This window comes from Coenobita brevimanus, chromosome 66 (genome assembly GCF_032717465.1).
Source record: "Coenobita brevimanus isolate Jiangsu-jjx chromosome 66, ASM3271746v2, whole genome shotgun sequence".
Taxonomy (NCBI): Eukaryota; Metazoa; Arthropoda; class Malacostraca; order Decapoda; family Coenobitidae; genus Coenobita; species Coenobita brevimanus.
In genome coordinates this window covers 18,384,461-18,402,053 of record NC_137019.1, presented here as the reverse complement: position 1 = coordinate 18,402,053, position 17,593 = coordinate 18,384,461, and the positions used below count along the sequence as shown (strand labels likewise).

At 44.4% G+C, this 17,593-nt stretch overlaps 1 protein-coding gene across 1 annotated transcript in view; it reads left to right on the top strand.

The window, feature by feature from the left end:
* Positions 1-17,593, top strand: part of LOC145405255 (G1/S-specific cyclin-D2-like) — a 76,199-nt gene that overhangs the window by 19,143 nt on the left and 39,463 nt on the right. Inside the window, exon 3 of the mRNA XM_080276673.1 lies at positions 13,429-13,588. Coding sequence (XP_080132799.1) covers positions 13,429-13,588 — 160 coding nt within the window. The remainder of the gene's footprint in view (positions 1-13,428; positions 13,589-17,593) is intronic.

Here is a 17,593-nt window from a genome sequence, read left to right as displayed (position 1 = left end):
AGCACTAGGTCTCTCACATATTCTCAAGGCTATGCAATCATATTTTCAAAACTCTAACACATTCAGACTCGTACATTCTTTACACTCTCTACTTGCATTGTCTTTTGGTATTCGTATAATTTACCTTGTCAGTTTTTCTGCACAAGCTCTAATTTTTTATAGATGCTAAAATTTTCCCTAGTCATTCACATAATCTGACCTATATTTCTTCCTTCCTTTCTTCTCACAGTGATTCCTCTCTTCACATGGCTACTCTTCCATATATTCATCATTTCACTGGCCACTTTCAAATCTTCCATACACTCGTCCCTTTCCCTCACGTACTCACCTCTTTCTCTCATACCCGCCGTTTCATTACATACTCACCCCATCTGTCACGTACTCACCTCTTTCCTCCCCAATCTCACGTTTTCTCCCACCTCACCTCCCCACCTGACCTGCCAAACCACACGTAAACATGACTGATCTTCCTCCTTTCCACGACCCTCACTTTTACCCATGAAGAAGACACATCCATATCCATTTTCTTGTGTGTGTGTGTGTGTGTGTGTGTGTGTGTGTGTGTGTGTGTGTCTAAGATCTTCTTTTGTTTGTGGAACAAGGAGATGCAATATGATTATGCAAGATTGTAAACATGGGAATCTTTTACATTAATCTTTCCTTTTCGCAAAAACAGTGCACAGTTACGGCAGAATCACTCAGAACCTTATTTGTGTATCAGCATACTGAACTGTCTCTATGTAGTAATTTCAGTGGCTTAGAAGTTTGATGCAGCACAGCCAGTGCGGTTCAGTCCCTGTTGCTAGCTGCAGCGATGACGTATGTAAAACTCAATTTGCCACTTGGAGCGGGGAGAATTGGCCAGTTCCCTGCCTCCTCTACCTCCCATGGAGCGGGCTGGGGACAGAACCATTTGTTGTCCTCTCCTGTGGGGCCTCCTTCACCTTGGGTACCTCTTCTCTCCCTTGTATGCTATTTTTACCTTAACTTGGCCCAGATACTCTTTCTTTTGTGTCATATTTCACATAACTGAGAGAAAAAAAAAATGCTCCGGCTCTACTTCCATTCCACTGCACTTCTTTGTAACTAGCATCCTCTTCTAGTGTTAATGTCTTGTTACAACTCAGCATTCAAGATGGAGATAAATGGTCATATTAGGCCAAATTAAAGTTTAAAAAGAAAATACCTCCTAATTGCTTGCCAGTTTATTTCAGGGCCTGACACATTGATAGTCTCACTCAGTTTTCTTTTTTCCCTTTCACAAAGCTAGGCTGATCTCAGAAAAATCTAAATAAATTGCTAAGGAAGAGGTGCTACGAAAGCCTCAGGTTCCTCCTTGTCCCCAGGCCCTTGCCCTGCGTATGGAGGGTCCCCAAGTCGACCTAATGTTAACTAATGAGACTTGTGGTTGTTCATGTGTGAGATTGCACCTAACTTTTTTTCTCCCCTCCCTCGGGTTGAGATCCGCCCACCTGGAAAATCCAAGTGGTGAACTGAATGACGTTGCACTAATAAGTGTACTCGTGACCCACTGCTGCTGCTGCTGCTGCCACCTATGGGAGCCGGGTTCGTATTTATAAAAGGATCCTGAAGAAATTTAAGTGTCTATATAATGGTTAACTGATTAGAGATCCAGACCATTTTTTTTTTTTTTACGATAAATGAGTCTCCATAAAATTTAATTATCAAAGTTTTTTTTTTCGTTTTTTAATGACTAAAGTAACAATAATCGGGCATCGTTTTATTTTCGTATCTTGTCACTCACTGCTTTTCGATCCCTGTCTTTAAATCCTTAATACTCACTCTAATTTGACTGATGTGTTTGGTAGCTTTAAGTGTGAAGACAACGTATATACTCGTAGAAGCAATCTTATGCGGAGCTTAAGCTTATGAGGGTTTATAAATACGACCACACAACTTAATGATCCATGACAGTCGCAATGACCATGTGAGAGTGGACTCAGACAGCCATTCACGTCGCCTGACATCGTGTATGACTGTTCATTCACCTGGCTGGACATCAGTTGGGAATAAATGAGCGTCATTTTCACAGGTGCATGGCATCCAGAGCCCCTCGTTTAGGTTAATTAAAATTAGATTAAACTGGTTTTAGTTGGGTTGGGTTGAGTTGGACTGGGCTGGATTGGATTAGGTTAGGTTAATATTCGTTTCGTTTCGTTTATAAAGGCTCCAACATGCTTGCATGCGTCGCCCTTGCTCACTCAGTGGCGGCTCTCCACGCTGCTTGATTTCTAGCAGCCATTCTGTTCGACAGAAGGTGGAGATGGATGACCGGTGCTGCCCGTACAGCCCTCAGCCTAGACAGGGGGGTGGGGGCCCTGACTGGGCCCGCCCCACGCCTTCCCTCAAGTCCGCCACTAGATAGCATGAGCAGTTATCCGGCCTTATGTTCTTGGCGACGCCAAACTCTTTGACGTAGTAGGGTACATCTGTGGTGTGTAAAATGAATGTAGTGTTGTGTACAACAGACAGCAGAGAAATATATGTGGGAGTGTATGCTGGCCTACTCTCCGTGTTAGTGACACTGAAAAAGGTCAGCAAAGGGGGAGGGGGGGTTAGGAGCAAGTCCTGAGGGCTAGTGAAACAAAAGCTCCAGCTCTCCCATCACTAGCTTTCCCATCCTCCTCGGGAGTACCGCTCTGATCGGTTGGAGCTACAGCCTACTCCCTCGGTTAGGTTTGGGTAGGTTAAGTTAGACTACTTGTGGTTGGGTTATATTAGTTTAGGTTAACTCTGGTTATTCTAGATTAGGTTAGTTAGCCCTCTCTTACTCGTGTGAACTAAGTAATGAGTTACACTTCGTGACAAGACACCAAACATTGTGACATTACACCAGGCCAGGGAGGGAAGGCACTGGGTGAGGCCAGAGTCGCATTACTGTCTGAGAAGTTTAACCAAGCGACAAATAGAGATGGAACACTTCACCTTTAGAGCTTCCAGGCCTTATTTTCAACCCATTCAACCTGATGACGTACTCTGTCTGTCTGTCTGTCTGTCTGTCTCTCTCTCTCTCTCTCTCTCTCTCTCAGACACTATCATTCACCTGGAGAAGTATTTCGGATTGAAGAGAATCGATATATCCCTCACTGAATTGGAGAGATCAGCCTGTATTAACCTTTCTTTAGTCGCTTATTAATTTGCCTATTACGCCTCTTCAACTTAAGAATCAATCAATAAAACACATGCTCCTATGATCCACCGCTTAGTCACCTCCACGTTGGTGACTCATCATCCTCTTTGATTCAGCATGCACTTGGAAACATACCGAACCTGTTTGCCTGCCTGTCTGGTCAATAGCTGGCTGCCCCTCCCCCCCTTCTGTCTGTCTGTCTGTCTGACTGTCTCTACATTCTCCTGTTTCTCCTCACTTTCTCGGCGTTTATCACATTAGAGGACCCGATGAAAACCCGAGAGTAATGTTTGCTATCAGACCACCTCCCGGAGCGAGGCAATCACCCCCAGACGCTCTCACCGCAACTTCAAACACGCCCGCCGACTTGCCCAAACAATAACGCATCGCCCAGGCCGTCCCAGCTTTCCTACCCAGTGAAAAGGTCTCTCTGTACACTGCAGTCTGAGTTATAATCATTACAAATTACATCTACTGTACACTGCGTAACATTTATTTATGTCTATGTTTCAACCCCGTCAACCCGGGATTTTTTTTTTTTTTTTTTTTTTTTTACTGCAGCTGCTTAAAGCTTGGCACCTCCGCTCTTTTTTTTTTTCTTTTTTTTTAATCATCACAGTATAATTGACTCTCTCATAGGTAACCATGAAGTTCGTATGGAAAGGAGTACCTATGAGGTGGAGTCAGAATTTCGTGGGCTTCAATGGTGAATGAATGGGTGTGTGACCCATTTCATTAGACATGCTAGACATTAGTTCTCCCACTATTAATTCTTTCAATTTCCTTGTTTTATGGACTCTACCTCACTCAACCTGCTGGTGGGAAAAACGGATGGGATGATGATGATGATGATTTCAAACGATATTATATAAATGAAGAAAAAACGTTTTGTACCAAAGGGATTAAAGAAGTCTATCATTCAATCTCTCCACTTCGAAAAGTCTTTCCAGAGCTGAATAAGATCAGCTGAAGACAGCAAGGTGGAATTACAAGTGACCTCGTGGAGTTGAAGAGGGTTAATTATCATGTTAGTCACGGCCTGTTGGCTAGAATAAGAGGCGTTTTGTCTTGCGGGGAAGTCGAATGAGGCACAAACCTTTCCTTGGCCCCGAGGTGCATCGTGACGCAAGGTGTCTGGCCCCCTCGCACTCAGCACGTCGGCTTCACATGAATACCAGACTGCAACTGCTGGGAAGGATGATGCTGGGGAAAGAAGAGACTGGAACCTGGGTATTTCATTCTTGTAAGGCTGTTTATGAACTTCAGTATGTAGGCCCCCCTCTCTCTCTCTCTCTCTCTCTCTCTCTCTCTCTCTCTCTCTCTCTCTCTCTCTCTCCCACCAGGATAAGAATGGGGAAGGAGGGAGGACGGGAATGGGTGGGTGAAGGGTAGGGCTGAGAGAAGCAAAGTTTTATTACAGGATGAGAGAGATTGTAACGTGAGACAGGAAGGATAGGCAGGAATGCTTTTGAGGGGATAGGAGGCATTATATTTGAGGAAGGTTATTTACAGAGGCTAGAAGGGATGGCTTTTGGGGGGAGGGGAGGGTGTGGGGTGGAGCTGAGAGTAGTAAACAAACGCGGTGTCACACGGCTCACCTCCTCCCACACCCACCCTCTGTTGTTTACCTTTCACATGTGACTCCCAAGCCTTGATCTGTTTGCCTTCGTTTTTAAGAGCCGCTTGACACTTGCCCACACTACACTTTCACCTGTTTACATAGCCAGTTAGCAGGATTTTCTTTGCTTCTCCTTTTTTTCCTTGTCCCTCTCATCTCATCTCTCTGTCTTTTCTTATCTCTTTATTCTCTCTGTATATTTTCTGTAGCTAACTGTCCAACACACACCCATATGTTTCCACTTTTGGTTTGCTCGGGTTTTCTCTGTCTATACCGTCTCGCTTTTATCTCTTTCATGATACGTGCCCAAATAATTCCTCTTTATTTCCCTCTCTCTCTCTCCTTACCTTCACGCCTCTCCTCCGCTTGCTCCTACCTTCCTCCTATCATCCTCCCCCTTCTCGTCCTCCTTTCCTCCCTCTCCCTTCCTTCTCTCCCCCTCCTCCCTGTCTCTCCCACACCTCTTCCACACTTGTGTTTCCTCATCATGACGCAATTCGGTAGGGGGAGGCTATAGGGGAGAGAGAGAGAGAGAGAGAGAGAGAGAGAGAGAGAGAGAGAGAGAACGGGGGATATGTGAGAAAGGAAGGAGGATGGTACCAAGAGGAAAGAAGGAAGGCAGAGATAAAGAGACAAGAAGGAAAGACAGAGGAATGGAGTAAGGGAAAAGAGGTGAGACACGAGTGGTCTGGCCTAACTTTTAATGATATACATTATATTACTGATCTTGATAACAGCCTTCATGGTGTACGTTAGCAGCACTTAAAATTTTTTCTCCTGTTATTGCTTCTATTTTCCTATAAGCAGGCGAGTTTTCTGTGACTGCGAGACTTATGATGGGGAGGTATGAGAGACAACATCGTCTTGACATAACACGAGTAAAATGCACAAAGCGCCAAGTACAATTATTGGGCTTTTGTTAGTTGGATAAAGTCGCCTGGAGGTAGCAGTAATAAATTAAACTGGGGTTATGGCACTGAAAGGCTACTGAGTACCCGGCACATTTCTCCTTCCTGTACGGCCATCACTGTCACCTCCAGGTCTTGAAGTACCGAGTCTACCATTACTTCCATTATTTCTTGTATGACCGAGTTTTTTCACATCTTATGGCGTGGTCACTGAGTTTTCTGTACCAGCTCTTTACCTAGTTCATAAATCTGTTCATTTCTCTCGCTTTTTCTCGATTTCATCATGTCTTCTTTGTCCACCTTCCTTTCCATTTTTGCTTTTATGACCTGGTTCAAGTCTTGTGTTATAGTCTGATTTCTCAAGTTCTCATTTCACTAAATTTTTCTCGAATTCAAAAAGTCTTTTTTTTTTTTTTCCCCTGTCCTTTCATAAATAAATTACTTCACAAACATTTCCTTAATTTCATCTTATATTTCTTTCTTTTCTTCCCACCTACCCATTATTTATTGTCTGTGGTTAATCTTTCATGATGATCTGAAATTTTCTGTACAGACATAACCTCTCCATAATTTGATATCATTCCGTTTCACTTCACTTTTTCTTGACTCCATCTCAGGTTTTTCTTCGTCCTGCCCCTTTTCTTCCGTGGTCATATTTTTCTGTACCCTATGACTGGCGTAGGGTCCCTGGGCTATTATTCTGTGGGAGTGGTTTGCTGTGGGTGTGTTGGAGAGAGAGAGAGAGAGAGAGAGAGAGAGAGAGAGAGAGAGAGAGAGAGAATGTGTCAGTGTGAGTAGTACTGTATGCATGTGGATGTGAATGGTGTGTGTGTGTGTGTGTGTGTGTGTGTGTGTGTGTGTGTGTGTGTGTGTGTGTGTGTGTGTGTGTGTGTGTGTGTGTGTGTGTGTGTGTGTGTGTGTGTGTGTGTGTGTGTGTGTGTGTGTGTGGATAAAATGTGTCTGTATGTCCACTGCACAGTCCACCGCCTCCTGACATTTCACCCTTCCGGCCATGGACCTTTGCGCAGGAGAACAGTGTGGGTTCCCTCTATTGTCTACAGCCAATCAGACAGTCAGGAAAACCAGGTCTTCCGTTCGTCTTTTTGCCCTCCCCCCCCTCTCTGACACTGAGAGAGAGAGAGAGAGAGAGAGAGAGAGAGAGAGAGAGAGAGAGAGAGAGAGAGAGAGAGAGAGAGAGAGAGAGAGAGAGAGAGAATGTGAAATCACACTCAGTACATACATTTATATATCTTCTGTTTATCTTTCCTTCCTCCCGTTCCCTTCGTTCACCGCCGCCCGGAGCGAGGAACAAGGAAGGTTTGAGTGGTTCCCCTTCTCTCTGGGTCACTCGGCAGTTCCCCAGTGTTTGCATTCTATAACCTAGTCGGGGTTGTCTGTGTTTAGGGAGCAGGGAAGCGCAGGACTTGTGTTTATGGTGTAAAATGAACCCTTAACCCACACAGCCCCGTCCCGCCCCTTCCAGTCCAGGGTCTTGTCGACCCCCCTATGAGTCCTAGGTAGTGCTTGTGGTCGAGGGAAGAATTAGGTGTTCAAAATGAGCCAAGTGTAATGATACTGGCGGACACGTAGTGAGAGATGAAGTCTGTGGCAGAGATAGAGGAAAAATAGTATCTGTTGTGGTGAATGTGGTAGCTCGAGGTAGTGATAGGAATAATGATAGTGGGGTTGCAAAGGATGAGGTGGTAAGAATAGTGGTAGACATGTAAGGTGGTTGAAAGGAGAAGGCAACAGCAGATAGTGGAGAACAATAATAGCAGTTGTGGAGAACATGGAGGTAGTGGTAGGAGTGATGGTATTGGTAGCTATGATGGTCGTGGTAAAGAAAGGATGAACATGCAAGACAGGACCATCTTTCTTTGCACCTGTTGTGGTTCTAGTTGTATGAGGGAGGTCGAGGGGAAGAATCATATGTGTAAAAAAGGACAAAGTGGGTGAAGAAAGGGGTTGGGCAGTGGTCAATGTAGGCTCGTGGGCAACGCGAGATAGAGACATGAGAAGGGTCAACTTTCTGTCCAGTACAATGCAGGTCAACTGGAAGAATTAGGTGTGTGAAAAGGGGTGAGGTGGCTGAAGAAAGGGGCTTGAAGGTGGACACTGCAGAAAAGGGACATGAGAGGGTCAGTTTTGTATGCGTCCTCGATAGCTCTTGTGGGTAAAGGAGGTCGAGGGGAAAAATTTATTGTATAAAAAGGGGCAAAGTGGGTGGAGAAAGGGGTTGGGTAGTGGTCAGTGTGGGCTCGTGAGCGCTGCAGGAGAGGATCAACTTTCTATGTGCCCCTCAATAAGTATTGTAGCAGAGGGAGGTCGAGGGGAAGAATAAGGTGTGCAAAAAGGGGGAAAGTGGGTGGAGAAGGGGCTGGGTAGTGGTCAGCTAAGGTTGGCGGGCACTGCAGGAGAGGGCCATGAGAGTGTCGACCCCACTTCTTCCGCCCTCTTAGCACACACCCGACACATCTGAGGGACCGTATTCATAAATTTTGTGGGCCTGAGATGTGTAAATGGTTGTCTGTGTATGTTTCTTCCCTTACACAGCTACCAAACACTTCACTACCAAGCTAGAGCGAATATCAACGTGAAAATACGATAAAAACAGTATGATTCCTGATAATAATTAACTTTCCTTACACTCCCACCAAATACTTCGTAACCAGACCGTGAATATTCAGAGGAATAATACAAAAAGATTCCTGATTTTAAATACTGTACCTTCTACGGAAACATATCGTAGAAAACGACTAAGATCCTTCATGAAAACGGTCTCTGCTGCTCCCGCCAGACCAAACAAGCCTCCTCCTCTTCCTTCCATTGGTTCAGCCCCTTGCTAATTTAACCCTTCCGTGGGCGGTCGAGGGGCCTACTGTTTGGTCGCATCCTTACGTCAATATTTTTCGTTTGCTCACCCTCTAAAAACACAGAACACTTACATAAATGCCATTTAGAGATGTTGTGTATGATGGTCGCATTCTTAAGTCAATGTTCTCGTTTGCCCACCTTCTAAAAACACGAACGAGGTTACATAAACCTTCTCTAGAAAAGTTAACGTCACATGCTCCTGCAAAAACAGCGAAATATATAAGAAAATACATACACAAATCACTACAACAAATGTGCTAAATGTATGGTCGTGCCCCTTCTAAAAAACACGTAAATTTTGAAGACAATATATAAAAACGTAACTAAAAAACTTAAACGCAAGGCGGCATGACGAAACGGCCCGACGTGGCTGGAGTGATAAATTGAAATACATATTAATTATCCAGAGTGAGCCTAACGATCGGGTGATACCTCATTATCATAACGATATTTTAATGATATGGACCATCAGTCAGTCTAGCCACATCCTCCATTTTACCGCCCCTCAGTTAGCATACCCGTCCACTTTCCCCCACTCAACATCTGTGTTCCACATCATCTCTCTCACTCTTTCTCACTCTCTCTCTCTCTCTCTCTCTCTCTCTCTGACACCACCTACACAGCCTAACCTTTTCCCTTCCTGCCCGACCTTTCTGAATCCTGTCGGGATCTGTGAGTAAGTTGACCCGATCCAGATTTCCCATTTCGTCTGTGATCGTGACCTGATATTCCTCTATTGTTGGAAATGTGACCTAATCTGTGAGCTGACCCGAGGATCCTTAGTAAATAGATGGAACTGGCTTATACTCCTGGACTGGCACTGGAGGCTTCTTAACACTCCTACCTTAGTGATTTATTTGCATACCACAACCTGACGATTTCTAATGTACTTTATGTAGTTTTAATATCAAGGCTTTTCTGACTGCAAGGGTTAGGCATCGCATTCATATTTCCCTTCGCTACTTGAGGTATTTCATAAGTTGAATCAAATCGTATGTTGTTTACCGGAATAAAACCAAAATTAACATCAGCGGATTGAAGATGTTAAGTACGAGAGACCCGGCGTAGCGAAAGGATTGGAAAGCGTCTCATCCACAGCCCCTAAGATCATTCAAATATCCATGTTAACCCCATCTTAATTTTCGTCAAACAAAACATTCAAAGCCCCCAAGCTGAGAATTCCCTAAACCCAAATTAATACATAGGACGGTAATGAGAACCCCCAACCACTCAAAAGCCGTAATTATACTCTAAAATAATTGAAAAAACACAATTATCAGCCTAGGCGATCACTATCTCGTATCGCTGGCCCCATGTTGTTCGTAGCATCTCGTCCTTATCGATTTATTCTGCCTGTGACACCTAATTCTTCTTCCTTAAAAGCTTGTTACTGTACTGTACTCTGAGAATAATTGAAAAACACGTAGTTATCCTCCCCCGGTTATCAGACCAATAGATCAATATCTCTTGTATCGATGGTTTTGTGTTTTCGATAGGACAGAAGGGGGGTTCGTATTACCTCCTATTTAGCGATTTATCTTGCCTATTTCTCTTTAATATACTCCTTTTTATTATCTATGTCTTTCTTTAATATCGCCAGTGTTTCCGTTTGTAGCATGTAAGAGCATACTAAGACATAATAGGGAAAATAAATCACTATGGAAATTGGTTTAAGGTCTTTGATAAGCATGGTTTCTGAATTGGTTAGGATTCTTGATAAATCCGATTCCTGTTCCTAATAATTTACCCCGAGAAAAACACGACTTGGCATCTCCTACCCCCCTTTCCAACACCCCTTCCTCCTCCTTTCCCCTCCCCTACCCTACCTTATCCTCCCTTTTCCACTCCTCCCTTCCCTTCCCTTCCCCCTCCTCATTTCCTCTCCCTTCGTTCCCTTTCCCTCCCTTCTCTACTCTACCCTACATTCTCCTCCCTTCCTCTCCCCTTTCCTACTTTTTTTTCTCATCTATCCCTCCCCCTTCCCCTCCCATCTCCTCCTCACCCTTACCTGCCATAACTTCCCTCCTGTTCAATTCCCCTCTCCTTCCTATCCCCTACTATACGCTCCCCACCTCTCTCCCCTCCCCTCCCGCGACCTGACTTGACCCTTGTAGAGCAGAGATGGACCACGGTGACCTGAGATGAGGCAGCTGTTTGCATGTCTGACCTTTGACCCAAGTTGACCCATTTTGATCTCATCCAACTCTTAGGTTAATCGAGTACATGATTATTCTTTGAGTCTGAACATGCTGGGTTTGAGAGAGAGAGAGAGAGAGAGAGAGAGAGAGAGAGAGAGAGAGAGAGAGAGAGAGAGAGAGAGAGAGAGAGAGAGAGAGAGAGAGAGAGTTGGTTTTGTGTGTGTGTGTGTGTGTGTGTGTGTGTGTGTGTGTGTGTGTGTGTGTGTGTGTGTGTGTGAATGGTTTTTATGATGAGGGGTGTGCTACATAGGGATGGTGGTGGCAACTGAGTACTGGAGTAGTTGTGGTAGTAGCTGTAGATAAGGCAAGCAGTGGTAGGAAGGATGTAGTAGTAGAAAGGTAGTGGTAGTTGTAAAGACAGTGGCAGATGAGGCAGGGATCTTGGTAATGGTAGTGGTGGTAGGTAAAGAACGTACTGGTAGGAATTGTGGTAGTTGTAGTGGTTGTAGGTGAATATTTTAGTAAGAAAGGGATGAGAGTGGTGGGAATGGTAGCAGTGTTGGCAGTGTAGAAGACTGTGGTAGGAATACAGTAGTGGTGGTGGTGGTGAAGGGAGGGTGAATAGAGAGTGATGGTGTGAAAGATAGGGACTGTGTAGAGGTGGTAGAGGTCGCTACGGTGTTGGGGGTAATGGGAATGTTTGTTGTTGTAAGGCAGGTGTTGGAAGAGTGGTAGTAATAACAGCATTAGTAGTAGTAGTAGTAGTAGTAGTTGTAGAAGTAGGTGATAATTTTTTTTTTTTTTTTTGGGTTGCTTCAAGAGAAACGGTTTCGCAGATTAATACGTGATTGAATGCAAATAAGTTTCCGCTTAGGACTGACTGTGTGTGTGTGTGTGTGTGTGTGTGTGTGTGTGTGTGTGTGTGTGTGTGTGTGTGTGTGTGTGTGTGTGTGTGTATTGTAGTTATGTACTCTCAGAAAGTATTTTTAATTGTGATCGAGTGTGCACGTGTCTGGTTTAGTGTAAGCGTGTGTACAGGTTTTGGTTTAATCTCTCTCTTTCCTCCTTTATACCTTGCTTTAGTGTGTGTTTGCATACTTTAATCCAGTATGAAAAACGCTCCTCCAACTCCACCCATCCCTCACCCAGTCTCCTACATACACTCACCACCCATTCCTCGACCACCCCGTTGGACCCACGGACATAGACGGCATCTGGTCCCCACAGAGCGAGTTATTAGCGAACTGTTTTCCTCTGTGGCTGTCCCCGAAGCTCGTCAAAGAGGCTATAATGATAAAGGTTTACTGTTGCGTTATCGGTGATGGGAGAGAGATAGACCGTAGCAGTGAAGGACTGTGGGTAGCTTGTTAAAACCTTTCAATTCGAGGACGTGTTTTCTAATTTTTTTCTTGGTATCCTCAGATAATTTAAGCACCGCATACTCTAGGACTCTTGATTAACCCATTCACTGCTATAGATGGTCCTGAAGAGGGACGCCTTCTTGCGGTGACACCAATATAACCAGGAGGCTCTGCTGCCCGAACATACAAACGTACCCCAGCTCCTCTCTCCTCCGAGAAAGGGTTCACGCTCAGATGAGACTAGGGCTACAACAGCAACTACTACTACTACAAATGCATTTTCGATTTTAATCAGGTTTAAGACAGACGATTCTGATATGATGAATTCTACAAGCCAAAAGGTAGATATAATCCTGTTACTATTTCATGGGCTGCTATTTCGCCTATGCAGCGTAAATCCCCAACCTCACTGTCCTTTTCAAGAGAGAGGAACATTGAATCAGATGTTTTTTCTCCACTTACGGCCTCCGCATCTCTAACCTACCTACCTACCTCACGTACCCTTTACCTTCTCCTGTTTTTTTAACCTTCCCCTTTGGTTCCCTTTATTTTCGTAAACGGCAAAATTGGTACCTGTTCGACGCATAATCATAACCCGTCATAACCTGATTGTAGTCGGGGTGGGTAGCGCGCAGGTGGTCGCTTGAGGGCAAGAAAAGGTGGGAGGCTCCTTTTCTTTACAGTTTCCTCTCTTTCGTCTTCTCTGCTTTTCTAGTTTTCTTTTCTCTTTCCCTATTTATTCTTCTATAGAGTTCCTTCTTCACTTTTTCTTTCTCACCTTGCTTCTTCTTGCTTTACTTTCCTTTTACTTTACTTTTGTGCATTTTTGTAGGAGGCTCTTCTGTATAGTATCCTGTTTCGTCTTTCGTTTCATTTTCTTTCCCTTATCAAATTTTTAGGTGAAATATAAAGAAAGTTTAGTTTTCCCTGTTACTTACTTTCCTCTGCATATATAATAATGATGATGGAAATGATGGTGTTGGTAGGTATATTTCTGATGACTAATGATGATGAAACTTTGATTTTTGTAACCCACTTTTTTTTTTCCTCACACCCGACAAAATGACAGAAGCAAGCAGAGATGAAAAGCCCCTACACCCCCTGTCACCCCACCCTCTGTACCCTGCCCCTCCCTCCCTGTCACCATGTTATAACGCCCCGCTGTCGGAGCGTTTTCAGTGGGAGTGTATTGTGTCTGTTTTTTCTTGCGTGCTTCCCCCCCCCTCCTCTCTCTCTCTCTCTCTCTCTCTCTCTCTCTCTCTCTCTCTCTCTCTCTTATTTGAAGTACTGTATAACTCTTTCCTCTTTCTGTTACCCATTACCTTCCCTATCCATTTCACTATCTTGTACTAAAACAGTCTTTTCTTCTCCATTCCAGGCTTGGGAACTGTTAGTGATCTCCAAGCTGGGCTGGGATCTGTCACCCATCACGGCCTTTGACTTCGTGGACCACCTCATCTGCCGGGTGCCGTGCCTCAGCCGCCACCCAGCTGACATCAGAAAGTTCGCCACCGGCTTCCTCGCCCAGGCCATCACTGGTGAGTACGCCGAACTGCTTGTAGACCCGGGAACTTCACGTCAAAATGAGTGTCTTAATTATGTACTCTTTCGTATGTTAGTTATCTGTTATGCATCTGTTAAAACAGAATTACACCTGTTACATCAGTATTCCCTCTGCTTCACCTTAGTAACGATAATATCCCTGTATGGATGTGATTCTTGTTCCCATAAGACGATTTTTGAAGCTTAGGACAGCCCACTCGAGCTGAAGTATAAAACCTATTCATTATGAAGGTTTCATGAAAACTGAATTAGCTCGTCTGCCTGTGGACCATACTTAATTTGGGATAATTACAATTTTTCAGGTGATGAAGGAAATATAAATGTAACAGGAGTACGTAATCAAGACACCTCTTTTTGTAGATGGGTGAACGGTACATAACGATAACATCCTGATGCAAAGTTTTTCGGCTGTACTCAGTGGTGATGTTGATTTCTGCGCTTAACTGCCATTAACAGTGAGGGACACAAGCACCGGTATTTGCGTTGCTGATGTTACTGATACTGAACCTCCCGATGCTCCAGATAACCAGTGTTGAGCTATGTTCCCCACTCGAGCAAATCTGATAGTGGCTGAAGTATCGTGTAAAGGAGAAAATCGGTGGAAAGAGATCACAGTCTTTATTTCCCTGTCTTTAGACACACTGAACTCTTTAATGATTTTGTTCGAAATGTTGGCGAAAATGAAGAACTTAGATAAATATCACCAAAACCGAGTGCACGATGGTATGGACTATCCCCCAGTTTTGACTAATTATTTGAAGTGTTTGATGATGCTGGAACTTGTCTGATCTTCCTGCATCCTTGCTAACTTCACTCAGTAATAAGGGATGCAGGCTAATCACATCTCATAAATAACATGTGTTCCATAAATTGCCTTAAAAATTAAGGGCATTTGTTACACCTTCAGAGGCCCAGTTTTCATAGTTCTCTTTGCTATGTTTTTCTCCTAAACATTTTTACTATCCACTTGTCCCAACGAATCAATCACTGTTATCGTGTCATATTAGCCCCCTTGTATGACACCAGCGATAAAAACAAAGGCGACGAGCAGACAGCTGCTGGGGCTTATCTGACAAGGGTCCCGCTTTCATTGTGCCGGATATATTATTATTATTAGGCAATGCTCATTATAACCAAAAAATCCCCCTCTCGCGCACGTGGGTCCTTTCAACTGTGGACGGGGTGCGGGGTGACCACTGGTAGGAGCTGGGGTGGACTGGTAAGGGGGGTAGGGGTAGGTGAGAAGGAGAGGAGGGAGTCATAAAATATATACATATATACAAGTACATACATATACAGTATACTCGTGTATTTTATATAAAATATATATATATATAGTGAGAGAGAGAGAGAGAGAGAGAGAGAGAGAGAGAGAGAGAGAGAGAGAGAGAGAGAGAGAGAGAGGAAGGGGGGTGGTTTTTTTTTGTCCTCAGTGGCTTGACTCACACTGCTCTACACTTGTAATTTCCGACCTGCAGTATAGTACAAAATGCAAAAATGCAACCACATTTTGATCCGTATTTGTTAGTGTATTTAGTAATGTACTGTGGCATGACGCTATCATATTGCTGCGCAACATCACCGACCCGAACGAATTGCTGGGGACCCACACGATCGATGGGCCAATGAGCGTCGAGCCTGCGACATGTGTGTGTGTGTGTGTGTGTGTGTGTGTGTGTGTGTGTGTGTGTTGTTACCCCACTGTACTATACTTGAGTAAAATGTTAGACAATATATTTGTGTTACATGGATATTGTACCCAAGTGAATATTATGTAAGGCAAAGTTTTCAAGGATGCTATTAATCAAGCTGAGTTACATGTGTAGGAGGCGATCCCACTGTAACAGAAGTCTACAATGTTGGTTAATATTCTGCTTTTACCTGGATAGTACACCTAAGTTAAAATCCTGCAAGGTAAAGTTCTCAGGGGTTGTATGAGAGTCGAGTTTCGTTCACCTGATAATACTTCGCACATGTAGGCACCCACTTGCTATTGCATTGTCCCGTTGTACTAAACTGGGCTATAAAGTTCAATCATATTACCTGTGTACTTGGATATTATACTACAAAGAATATTCTGTAAGGTAAAGTTCTTCGGGGATGATTTTAAGTGTGGCAGGTTTCGTTCACTTGATAATACTTCGTACATGTAGGCACCCGCTTCCTGGCGCGTTCCAGTGGCCAATAGGAGGGCGAGGACCTCCAGCTGGCACCCGTCACCAGCCAACCAGCGCGCGCCTAGCCCACCAGATGGACTTGAATACAACCTATCAAAACTGGCTGGAGTCCCATAGAACTTTTACTAGCGGCCGGTGTATTTTATATGGGACAAATGCACTTACAGCCTCTAGTTGATTGCACGATAATAACCATTTATCGGAGTACACGTCTGGTTGGACCCACCACCACCAGCAGTAGCTTCACGCCTGGCTTGACTTAGGGGCTCAGACCAGACTAGACTTGGCTGGGAGTGTTGATATTGGCCGTATTCTGGGTGAATTTGGAGATTTCGTAGTAAGTCTTCCTTGGCGACTTATCCTGCACATTATACCTCAGTACCTTGAATATTAGTTATGCAAACCATGCAAATATTAAAACGATAATAATAACACACAAGGGGATGCAAAAATGCACAGGACATAACGCTTAGGAATAGGTCCAACGCAGTTTCCTATGCCACTTACAGCGCCGGGAGTGAGAGATGGCCCGGAGCAGATGTGGCCTATGTACCCTCGAGTGTAGGCCAATTCTGTGTGTATTCAGAGGTACTGGTGGGTGACGGACACTGGCATAAGGGACACCTGAAGTTCAGAAGCGTGCGGCCCCTCTGACAGGCTGGGGGCGTCTCGGGTTACACTCCCACCCAGCCTCTTCCATTAACTCTTGTTGGCATAGTAAAGTAGCTGCTGCCTCCTTACACAACCAACCTCATGTATTACCCTGCATTACTCTGACTTGGCCATGATCCCGTTATATAAGGATGATCCCGAGAGTATATAAGGATGATTCACGCTGATTTAAAAATCCGAGAGGAATAATGAGTGACTGAAAATATGATTTATTTTATAATTCTTGCTTTCCTCCACCTGACAGTTTATCCTATCCATCTCATTGAAGTAAAACTTGGGTTTTGGACATGATGATGATGGTGATGATGATTTCCTGTGCGATAATTGTCTTGAAAGGTTGGAGAATCAAACACGACAGTAGAAAAAGTTCTGCATGATAATTCTCTATTTTTCTGTTTTCCTGTTCCTGTTTCTAGATCCCTCCCACCCCGTAAATTAATGAGAATGAGGCTCCAGGTCATACCGAATTGGCGTTTCTTCACAATAAACACATTTTTGACAAGTGGGTATAGTTTCTTTCATTTGAACAAATCGCAGTAGTGTGAAGTGTAAAAATCAAGGGGAAAAAAAGGGGGAGGGGGGATTGGGAGATTGGATGATGATGAAGGGATAGGGTTAGGATGCTGCTGATCATAATTACTATGGGGCCCAAAATTCACCCCAACCAACCTAAATCAAGTCGGCATACGCACTCGGGGTAGGTATGAGGATGTTCACGTGACGGGAGGGGGAGGAAGGATGGGGGAGAGGCCTCGACATTCGTGACAAATACGCTTTCTTCAGTGTGGGTTGGGGCCCTTGACGAATGCAATCACATCTCCTTGTATGGTGGCCTGAGAAGCCTCGACCCTATACCATTAGGAAGGGGGGAAGGATGGAAAAAAATCCCCGCTTTGTGTAAATAAATGCAGGTTAAAAGGCAAAAAACTACATTAGAAGACAATTTGTTCGGCTTGACAGGGAGGGCCGGGCTGGAAGGGAGAGGAAGAATGAAGCCTAAGGGACAATGCACACTGTAATGCTGGGTTGGAGATGTGGCCTTCCGGGCTGGCCATGTGCCCTTGTCATGCTACGCCAGAGAATGATGGCAGACCATTACTCATGTTGCACGGCGTGAGGGGATCATGATGA